At 37.2% G+C, this 12,274-nt stretch overlaps 1 protein-coding gene across 1 annotated transcript in view; it reads right to left on the bottom strand.

Annotated features, from left to right (window-relative positions):
* Window positions 1-12,274, bottom strand: part of COL4A5 (collagen type IV alpha 5 chain) — a 227,462-nt gene that overhangs the window by 111,668 nt on the left and 103,520 nt on the right. The window contains exon 3 of the mRNA XM_077773807.1: window positions 6,043-6,132. Within this exon, the coding sequence (XP_077629933.1) occupies window positions 6,043-6,132 (90 nt within the window). The remainder of the gene's footprint in view (window positions 1-6,042; window positions 6,133-12,274) is intronic.

A 12,274-nucleotide genomic window follows, 5' to 3' on the forward strand; every position in this document is an offset into this window, starting at 1 on the left:
CTAGGACATCTTGCTTTACACAAGTGGCTTCTAAATTACACAATTCACAACTTTAGAGGCTCCACTGGGGGTTCCTTGATGCCTATGTCACAGCTCTCTTTCAATCAGCACAGCTCTGTTTTTATGTTTTATGAGGGGCTTCCAGGAAAAGCTTCACTTGGGAAAAGGGTTATCTGGTATATTAGTTTCTTATGCTGCTTTTATAAATTACTACAAAATTAGTGGCTTAAACCAACACACTCTTACTGTTCTGGAAGTCAGAAGTATGACAGTGGTCTCAGTGGCAGAACCCTGTTGCTTTCTGGAGGTCCTAGGAGGATAAATCCATTTCCTTTCTTCCAGCTTCTAGAACAGCCAGCATTAATCAGCTCTTCAATCTTCAAAGCCAGCAATGGTTGAATGAATCTTTCTAACATTGTATCACTCCTACACTGACTCTTCTGTCTCTCTCTTCCACATTTAAAGGACTCTTGTGATTATATTGGGCCCACCTAGATAATCCAAAATAATCTCCGTGGTTGAAGATCAGCTGATTAGCAAATTTTATTCCATCTGCAATGTTAATTTTGCTTGTCTATATAACCTAACATATTCACAAGTCCTGAGGATTAGGTCATGGACATCAATTAGGGGATGGACATTATTCTGCCTACTATATTTAACTTTTAAAAAGTTTAATAATCTCTTTCCATAACAGATTCATCTCGAAGGAGGTTAAAGTAAATCCAGTTCTATCTTAAAACAACCAGAAGACTGCTTAATGAATCTTTTTGGGTCTTTCCACAAAAGGCAGGAATAAGACAAAGATTCTTTAATGTTGTACTGGTTGTACTAATCAACATGGTTAAATAAGAGAGAAAATAGAGGTATAAAAATTGGAAAAGATGAGGCAAAACTACCACTAAAAGCAAATAAATGATTGTATGAGTGGAAACGCAAGAAAAGTACATGAAAGCCTATTATAACCAATAAGGCAACTCAGGAAGATAACTGTATACAAAATTAATATGAGAAAATCAATAGCTTTCTTATATACCAACTACCAGTTAGAAAACATAATGGAATAAAATATACAGTTTATAGTAGCAAAAGCAGAATAAAGTATTTCAGAATAAACTTAATAAGAGACGTGCAATATTCATAAGAAGAAAAGGTTAAAATGTTTCTGAACTCCAAAAGAAGAAATTAGAACAAATGGAAAGGCATTCCATGTTCTTGGATAATATGAGTCAACATAAAAAATAGTCAATTCTCAATAAATTTAGTTAAAATTTGACACAATAAACAAATAACATGAGTTGCTTTAAAAAAACTGGATAAGGTGACTCTAAAGTTCAGATGGAAAAATAAATAAGTAAGAACATTGAGGAAAATTCTGAGAAAAAAAGAGCTTAAGTAAGGGACACTAGCCTTGTCAGATACAAAAATACAGCATGATACATCAGTAAGTAAAATAGTTTGGTTCTGACATTTGAATAAGTATATCATTGGAAGAGTCTGGAAGGTCTAAAACAAGTGCATATATTCACATGAATTTGGTTTACAATGAAAGTAGCACTGCAAATCAATGGGGAAATTTACATTAGGACACACTTGTGAGGACATCTGTAAAAAAATAAACATGGAACTTACATCACAAACCACACACCAGGATGAACTGCAAATAGATAAACTATTTACATGAAGAAATGAAATTATTAAAATACTGGAAGAAAATATGGGAAAATTATTTTGTAATCTTACAGTAGGGAAGGCATTTCCTACTCAAAATTCAAAAGCCATAAAGGACCTCTGAAAAACACAGAGATACAAAAATACACACACACACACACACACACACACTCCAACTAGGGGACTTAATTGCAACCTACAACACAGACCAAGGGTAATCTCCCTAATATATAAATAGCTCATTAACATATAAAACCAATAATACAGTAGAAAAATGGACAAATGATATGAAGACAGTTCATAGAAAACACAAATGATTCTTATACCTGTGAAAAGATGCTTAATCTCACTCTTAATAAGAGAAATGCAAACCAAAAGCATTGAGAGACCATTTTCATCTATCAGATTGACAAAAAGCCAAGTCTCATAATAGGGTTGGTGAAACTATAGGGAAAGTGATCTTCCTGTATATTGCCGAACCAAGGATAAGTCATATAACTTCTTAGGGAACAATTTGGCAATATCCATAAAAATACATAAATACATGTACCCTCTGAGCTAGCAATACACTTATAGTAATATTAGAGAGATAAATCCCTATTGAGGAAAAGATGTCTATTAAAATTATACATCTTAATAGCACTGTTTGTAATGGCAAAAAACTGAAAATTATTTAACTGATCATCAATAGGGGACTGGCTTAATAAATTATGGCTTATACATGTAGTGGAATACAATCAAGTTATAAAAGATAATGAGGAGGTTCTGTGTGTACTGACGTGAGATGTCTACAATATATATTAAGTGAAAAACAAACCAAACATGTTGAATATGCTACCACTTTATAAACAAAGGTAGGTAAAAGTGTGTGTGTATATAAGCATGTATGTGCATGCATATATTTGTATCTGTGTGCATATTCATAAAAAATTATTATGCATATTCACAAGAAAGTATTAGAAATCAGTATCTGTTAGGGATATATAGAACTCAGTGGCTAACTGATACAGGTAGAAAGAAAATTTTCTTACTATATACCTTCCTATGTTAATTTATTTTGTATAAAGTGAATATATTATCAAAAATTAACTAAATTTTATTTTTTAGGAATAAAGAAATCCTTTGGAAATTTTTATATATACATGGTCTATACATGAATTTGTTTTCTATACCTTTACTTTCCTATATAAGAATATACATATTAAAGAATATTCCTACCAAAGTTTTGACTGGGCATATATGTCAACATATATGCATGTACTAGAACACCCAATCACATAAAAAGTATAAATTCAGATACATTGGGAAGCATGAAGTCAGACTGGAGATAGAGGTACAAAGCTGTTCAAATTTAGAATCCCAAAAGTTTAGAAAGCAACCCAACCTTTTCGTTGTACAGATACTGAAATGGAACCACAGCAAAATACTGGACTAATTTCTAAATCTAAAATGCATACAATCACACTTGTAAAAACTGTCATACTATTGTANTGAAATGGTTATCCCAATTGACTTTAGTGAACATCCATCATCTCATACTGATACAAAAAAGAAAAAAAATGTTTTTCTCACGTGATTAGAGCTCTTAAGACCTACTATCTTAACAGTTTTTAAATATACCATACAATGGTATTAACTGTAGTCTTCATGTTGTAAATTACATTCCTAGTACTTATTTATCTTATTTATATCCCTAGTACTTATTTATCTTATTTATTTGGAATTTTGTACTATTCCCCCTTCCTCCGCCCCTACCTCTGTTCTCTTTTTCTGTGAGTTTGGTTTTGTTGTTGTTGTTGTTGTTGCTTGGTTATTTGTTTGTTTACATTCCACATGTGAGATGGTACAGTAGTTAACGTTTTTTAATCTGCCAAAATCTTTATTAAAAGTGCCACCTCTCTGCAAGCATGATGCACAAGAAACTCAGCCTCTAAACCTAGGTAAACTCAGGTGCAAGAAATACAAGTTTATTATACTATGATTTGACTTACTTTCTATTTTGAAGCATCCACTTCACTACCATGACTGAAATTTAATCTAAGTTGCTTGGAAACCCCATCTCATTTTCATAAGGCTGTGTCTAAATTATGGAGAGCTTAAGGAGCTCCAAGATGTTGAGGGGTGAGATAGTCTAGTCCAAGCTAGAATTCATTGAGATGTCCCACACCAGTAGGATGCATGGATTACTGCTGAGTTAGTGCTCAGTTCCATCCACTTGACTCTTTCAGATCCAGCTGCTACTTCTGTGCCACTCTCGGATGCACAAGAAATACTCTGCTGTTTTTGCACTTCATTAGATATAAGAAATTCTGTTATGTGCCCCATCTACTTAACTTCTATGCAGTCATTTAGAGTCTTCCTTTTCCTTAGTGTAAAGTTCTACTCAGAAAATTTAGTGCAAGTCACTTCTGCTCCTGAATCTAATAAAACTACCTTGATATACTGTCATCTCCTCAGAGATCATGCCCAAGTAAATCTCCACAATCTATGCCCTGATATAGTTAAGTGTTTAAGAGTATTTATGTATTTGAATTAATTTCTTCTTTTATTGGAAAGACTACCTGATGAGTATCCATTTGATCTTAATATTCTAGTGACATAATGTACCACTATTACGTGAAATAAAATTAGGAAAAAAAAAAAAGGTTTTCAAATTACTTTTGATTTCATTTCCAGGCAAAAAAACAGGTCTGGCCCTATCATGGTCAGTTCACCAGTCTACCTAATACAGATGGTAAAGGGCAACCAACCAAAGAACTATTTTTAGAAAACCCAGAAACTTCTCCACATCTTAACATTCACTTTTATCTCTTCCCATTCCCTATCTTAACATGCACATAGGGTGATATCTTTGCTTATGGTCTAGGAGAGATTGCCTACACAGCAGTCAACAGGGAAAAGTCTTTCCCAACTGACAGGAAAACAGTACCTTTAGACCCATGCGACTGGGTATAGGGAAGAAAGGGTGTATAGATCTATCCTCTCATCTTTCTCTCCTGAAGAATAGCCTATGTGGCATCTACCTCACCAAATTCACTGATATACCTCTCCTAGGTAGTTGCTACCACTCTGAATTTAACAAAGTGCTGAATATGTCACTCACCATCCAACCCCATAGGTAAACACCTGACTGCTGTGCCACTGAATAAAACAAATGGACATGTCTCTAAAGATGAAACTTTTTAGTACCTCAGATACCCTAACCCTATCACACTGGACCTGATGTGTTGCCAGAGTTGGACTCTGACACTATAGAAAGAAAATGCCTCCTCACATGTCAAATTGCTCCTGTCTGAGATGGGATTAACTAAAGTATCTAGGAAAAGGGAAATATCTGCCACTAGGGCTATTTTGACCTCAACAGTGGTGGTTTCCTTCTCCCCTATACCTGTGCCCACCTGACACAAATCTTCCTATGCCACATATGTATTCTACACACCAGAAGGGACTTTGGGTTGACTGACCCCCATGGCAATCAATGGCTTTTATGCTACCAGCCATTGATACTGTGTGTGTCTCCCTTGGGGTATTATTATTTGGTAAAAGCCTGGCCTTCAACATCCCTACCAGTGTAACATGTACATATGGGGCACTGATAACAGACTTCCAAATATTCAAGATAGTACCTCTTATTGAGCATATCAAACTCAACAGAGTAAGAGGGGAATTCAAAAACCAGGTGCTCTGGTTACTGACGAGAACTGTCATGTTGTGGTATTGATAATATTCATGCGTAAAGTCCAGGCAACTTTTCCCACTCAGGGTCATTCATTTACAACAAGTTGTATGCAACCTGTCTTCAACCTTTATTAAACTCATTAATGATACTATATCAGTTTTGGAAGCAGAACAGACTAGCCTCAATTCCTTGGCCCAAGTAGTGTTGGATAACAGCACAGCCCTCAACTTCCTCTTGGCCATCCAAGGCAAGTTCCTCATTGGTACTGCTCCATGGGGGAAAATAGGACAGTGGGGAAGTTGGTGCTTTTTCTAGTTAAACATTTTGCTTATTACACTGTCACAGTAAAAGGCTTGATTGTTCCTTTCATTTTGGCTTGTTGCCTTAATCAGCTACTCTGACACCTGGCAGTTTAGCTCTCTCCAGCTCAGCTGAACTCCTAACAAAATTCAGTTTTTGTTAAGGATCCCAATAACCACATACAATTAACAGCATCTTCCAAAAACATGAATATGGCAGTAGAATTCAGGCTTTTTAACCAACAACAAAATATAGACTCTCAGCTATTTATTTTTTATTTAGGTATTAATTTCTAGCTATAATTCAGTAATTTTTAGTTGATTTGACACTTAGTCCCACATTTAAGATGCCTTAATAACTCTAGTATTACTGAATGGCAACCTGGCACATACCTTTTGTCCCCGAGGCCCCGGAGGCCCTTCTGGACCTGGAAATCCAGGCAAACCGGGATGGCCTTCCAAACCTGGAAACCCTCTCTCCCCCTGAAATTGAACAAGAATGAAAGATGAGTGAATTTTCAAGCACAGGCATGGTTGAGATTCAAAAAGATCAAAAGATTATCTAGAGAAAACTAACTTAATTTAATGATACTAAATTCACAGTACCTACTAACAGGAGAAAACCCGTAAGATGTGAATGGAAAACCACAAACCATTATGAATTTCCTGTAAAAGTAAAAAACATATCAGAGATGAAACGAGGTTTAAACATACTGACATCAAGAGTTTACCATGGAAGATGGCAATAAATCCAGGAAACCAGGTCTGTAGGGGTTACATAAAATAAATGTGGTGCAGGGATGAAGAAGTGCAAAAGGAAACCATCTGAGTTTATTTGTTGCAGAGTAGAAGAGTTGCAGGATTATCCAGAAGGGAAATTGATTAGCTGACTGGAGATAAATTAGTCAGAAAAGGGCTCTAGAACATCAAATTTTTAATAATTTTCTGAATATAAAATTACTACAAAAAGGAATACATGGTTATTCTAGAAGCACAAAAAAACATAAAAGAAAAAATCACCAGGAGGAGGAGTCAAGATGGTGGAGTAGTAAGGGGACCCTGGCTTGTCTCATCCCTAGAACGCAGCTAGATCAACATCAGACCATTTTGAACACCTAGGAAATTCATCTGGGGATTAATAGAACAATCCATAATTTGAGGGAGAGAATGTGGCAGGTACATCATGCAGAGAGGTGAATCGGGGGAGAGAAGAGGCCTGTGGCTTAGAGGAAGGAGCCGTTTTCATGGAGAGGAGAAAGAGAGAAGGGGAGATTGAGTAGGGCATCAGGCTTGTGGAAAAAAGGACTCCCCCTGAAAGCAGCTAGAGAGAAAGAGTGAAGACACGCACAGGGGAGTGCACAAGAAAAGAGTTCCCCAAAATCATTTACAGGGGAAAAAGGAGAGTGTTTCAATACTGCCAGCTTTTTATAAACAGTGGAGCACAAAGTCTGAAGTTTCAGAGCTCAGCCCCTAGTGGTGCTCTAGTGAGGAAGCAGGGCAGAGCACCAGGAGCAGGCAGCATGGTCTAAGGATCTCCTGGGTCTCACAAGGAGAAGCAGTTCACCTGCTTGGACTGTGTTTGATAGACGTGATATGGCCTCTCCTGTGGCAAAAGACCCAGCGGGCATGTCATCAAGCTGCCATGCCATGTTCACCTGTAGAGGAACAAAGACGCTGGCTGAGGGCAACAAACCCTGGAGTCCATTGTGTTGCAATTTACCATAAACTCTGAGCCACTACCACTGTGTGGTGGCATGACCATTTCCTGGGACAAATTGGTCACAGTGTGCAGAGGCCATGGGTCCTAACAGAGGGGGTCTGTGAAGTGTGGGGTTTTGAAACACAGCCACAACTGAGATAAAACTTAAGACAGAGGCACCGCCTGGTAGTGAGACAGCGTGGACACAGAGAAGGGGGTTGGTGGGGAGCTGATGGAAGCCAGGGACACAGGAGGGTGGAAACTTCCCACTCCAGAAACTAGAGAGAGGGGTGAAACCATTTTCACCATTAGCCCACCAACACTGATCAACTTCAGTGAGCTAAACAGTGCCACCAAATGCAGAACAGAGCCAATACACCAAAGCCCTGACCCCCTGAGCCCTCCAGGCATATCTCCAATAGTGCAACTGGGCCTAAGAATCAGAACAGCAGGTCCCTCCCTCCAGAAGACCAGCACAAATCCCTTCCAAGGGTTTAGTCTACTGACCATAGACTGCTGCAAACTTTCAGCTCTAAGGGAAACTGGATCTACCTTCATGTGGGTTTTTTCGTTCATTTGTTTTGTTGTTGCTGCTTCTTTTTTTGTTTGTTTTCTTTTGTTTTTGGATCCAGAACAAGCAAATTTTTAAATCTTATTTGATCTTTAATTTACTTTATCATTTTAAAAATTTTAAATCTTTTTCTCTCTTCTTTTCTTTTTTCTATCAAGCTTCTCTTAGCAAGAAGGCTAAAACACACCTAGGAATTAGCTTCCTTCTTANTGAAATGGAAGAGGGAAACAAAGGTCAGAGATCATGGAGGCAGGCAAGGTAATTTAGTGATTTATTAAAACATAAAAACATTCATATCATAGGAGTACCAGAAGATGAAGAGAGAGAAGGAGGGGCAGAGGTTTATGTGAGCAAATTATAGCTGAAAATGTATTTAATTTGGGGAAGGACATAGAGATCAAAATCCAAAAAAGCATAGAGAACTCCCATTAAATTAAACAAAAAGCCAGCCATTACCCAGACATATTATAGTCAAAATCACAAAATACACAGACAAGAAAATAATCCTGAAAGCAGAAAGGGGATAAAAGTCCTTAAACTTATAAAGGAAGACAGATCAGGTTCACAGCAGATCTGTCCATAGAAACTTGGCAAGCAAGAAAGGAGGTAAGATATATTCAATGTGCTGAATGGAAAAAATATGCAGCCAAGAATACCCTCCAGCAAGGTTGTCATTCAAAATAGAAGTAGAGATAAAGAGTTTCCCAGACAAACAAAAACTAAAGGAGTTTGTGACCACTAAACCAACCCTACAAGAAATTTTAAGGGGGACTCTGAGTNTGGACCAAATGCTCCAATCAAAAGACATAGGATATTAGAATGAAAAAAAAAACACAAAAACAAACAAACAAACAAACAAAAAAACAAGATCCATCCATACACTGCCTACAAAAGACCTATTTTAGACCTAAACACACCTGCATATCAAAAGTCAGGGGATAGAGAATGATCTATCATCCTAATGGCTGCCAAAATAAAGCCAGAGTAGCCATACTTATATCAGACAAACTAGATTTTAAAACAAAGACTGTAACAAGAGATGAAGAAGGGCATTATACTATAATTAAGGGGTCTATCCATCAAGAAGATTTAACAATTGTAAATATTATGCCACCAACTTGGAAGTAGCCAAATATATAAATCAATCAATCACAAACATAACAAAACTCACTGATAATAATACAATAATAATAAGGGACTTTAACATCCCACTTACAGCAATGGACAGATCACCTAAGCAGAAAATAAACCATAAAACACTGGCTTTGAATGACACACTGGACCAGATGGACTTAGCAGATATATTCAGAGCATTTTATCCTAAAACAGAAGAATACACATCCTTTTCGAGTGCACATGGAACATTCTCCAGAATACATCATATACTGGGTCACAAATCAGCCCTCAACAAGTATAAAAGGATTGAGATCACACCATGCATATTTTCAGATACAACGCGATGAAACCTGAAGTCAACCAGAAGAACAAATTTGGAAATGGGTGCCTGGGAGGCTCAGTTGGTTAAGTGTCCAACTCTTGATTTCGGCTCAGGTCATGATCTCATGGTTTGTGAGTTCAACCCCCACCTCAGGCTTTGTGCTGACAGCATGGAACCTGTTTGAGATTCTCTCTCTCCCTATCTCCCTGCCCCTTCTCAACTCTCTCTCTTGCTCTCAAAATAAATAAATAAACTTTAAAAATAAAAGAAAAAGAAAAAATGGAAAGCCTCCAAATACATGGAGGTTAAAGACCATCCTACTAAAGAATGAAGGTGCTAACCATGAAATTAAAGAAGAAATTAAAAAAATACATGGAAGCAAATGAAAATGAAAACATGACAGTCCAAAACCTCTGGGATGCAGCAAAGGCAGTCCTAAGAGGGAAATATGTTGAAATTCAAACTTATCTCAAGAAACAAAAAAGCTCCCAAATACACAACCTAATCTTACACCTAAAGGAGCTAGAAAAGGAACAGCACATAAAGCCTAAAGCCAGGAGAAGAAGGGAAATAATAAAGATTAAAGCAGAAATAAAGGATATAAAGACAAATAAACAAAAAACAAACATTAGAGCAGATCAACAAAACTAAGAGGTGGTTTTTTGAAAGAATTAACAAAATTGATAAGCCACTAGCCAGACTTAACAAAAAGAAAAGAGAAAGAACCCAAATACATAAAATCACATGTGAAAGAAGAGAGATCACAACCAACACCTCAGAAATACAAACGTTTGTAAGAGAATACTAAGAAAAATTATATGCCAACAAACTGAGCAATCTGGAAGAAATGGACAAATTGCTACAAAATCACATAGTACCCAAACTCAAACAGGAAGACATAGAAAATATGAATAGACCCATAACCAACAAAAAAAAATGAATCAGTATTTGAAAATCTTCCAACAAACAAGAGTCCTGGGCTAGATGGCTTTCCAGTGGGATTCTATCAGACATTTAAAGAAGTGTTAACACCTATTCTTCTCAAACTGTTCCAAAAAATATGATTAGAAGAAAAACTTCCAAACCCATTCTATGAAGCCAGCATTACCCTGATTCCAAAACCAGACAAAGACCTCATTAAAAAGAATTACAGGCCAATATCCTTGATGAACACGGATGCAAAACTTCTCAAGGAGATTCAACAGTATTCAATAGTACATGAAAATAATTATTCTCCATGATCAAGTGGGATTTATTCCTGGGCTTCAGGGCTGGTTCAATATTTGCAAATCAATGCGATACACTACATTAATAAGAGAAAGGGTAAGAACCATATGCTCTTATCAATAAATGCAGAAAAAGCATTTGACGAAATACAGCATCGATTCTTGATGATTTCTTGATCCCTCAACAAAGTAGGGATAGATGGAACATACCTCAACATCATAAAGGCCATATATGATAGATCCACAGCTAATATCATCCTCAATGGGAAAAAACTGAGAGCCTTTCCCCTATGGTCAGGAACAAAACAAAGATGTCCACTCTCATCAGTACTATTTAACGTAGTACTGGAAGTCTTTGCCTCAGCACTTAGACAACAAAAAGAAATAAAAGACATCCAAATCAACAAGGAAAATGTCAAACTTTCACTCTGTGGAGATGATATGATTCTCTATGTAGAAAACCCAAAAGACACTGAGGCACTCCTCTTTGTTATTTTAATTAGTCATATAATTATAATAATTTAGTATTAATCAACCTCTTCAATTATTTTGAAGGAAATAGAGCAAGAGAGGAAAATAAAAAGTTCAAATAAAATAAAAACAAAAGGTGTCTTTGATAGAGCAAAAGTGGTAAAGCATGTAGAACTGTTCCTTGTATTACTTTTGCAATTATTTTGCAACCTAAAATTATATCATAATAAAATGTTACCCAAAAATTAAAAGAAAAATGAAAATATCACCAGTAATTCCTCTACTCAGAGTTACTATTTGAACTGAGACTCAAAGTTACTATTTGAACTGTGACTCAAGTCCCAGTTCTGACCACAGTATTTAATCAACACCAGCGCAGGAGGGCTGCCAACCTACCAGTGAGGGTTTTTTATTTTTTATTTTTTAAGTATCTTATTTATTTCTGAGAGAGACAGAGACGGAGACAGAGGCAGCGTGAGCAGGGGAGGGTTAGAGAGAGAGGGAGATACAGAATGTGAAGCAGGCTCCAGGCTCTGAGCTAGCTGTCAGCACAGAGCCCGATGCGGGGCTTGAACCCACGAACCGTGAGGTCATGATCTCAGCAGAAGTCGGACACTTAACTGACTGAGACATCCAGGCACCCCGGGTTCACTATATCTTATCAACATCTTTGCAATAAGGTTGCCCAAGATGCATATCTGCACAGGTAGATAGGTGGGGGTTGTAGAGTCACCATCTATACTAATATACCATCATATCAACACATTAAGGGTTAGTTGACTTGCATATAGCCAATTATAGAAAGAGTTATGAACCCCGACAACCCTAGGAGATCCAATCACAGAAAGCAAATTCACCACTATCAAGATTAAGAACTGTGAGGGCTCATAGCTCCATGGCATGTGCTCCCAACAGCAGAGTCACAAGGAGTTCCTCTACTTTTCTAAGGCTTGAAGGCTGAGTTTCTGACCAGACGCTCTGAACCTCATTCTGGGAATCCTTTCACCCCAGATCCTATTCACAGTGATAGCCTAGGTAGTACCTAGAAAGAGAAAACATCCATAGCTATAAGGCAACTGACTAATGGGCCATTGTAGGCACATACACCTAGAGGTTAAGGTACAGTAGAATTTTATTACACATCCCCACTGGGTGTGTATGTGTGTATGTGAGAGAGAGAGAGAGAGAGAGAGCTTAGTATGTGTGTGTGGTAAGTATTT

Source organism: Crocuta crocuta, unplaced genomic scaffold (assembly GCF_008692635.1).
Source record: "Crocuta crocuta isolate KB4526 unplaced genomic scaffold, BGI_CrCroc_1.0 scaffold737, whole genome shotgun sequence".
In the NCBI taxonomy this organism is placed as follows: Eukaryota; Metazoa; Chordata; class Mammalia; order Carnivora; family Hyaenidae; genus Crocuta; species Crocuta crocuta.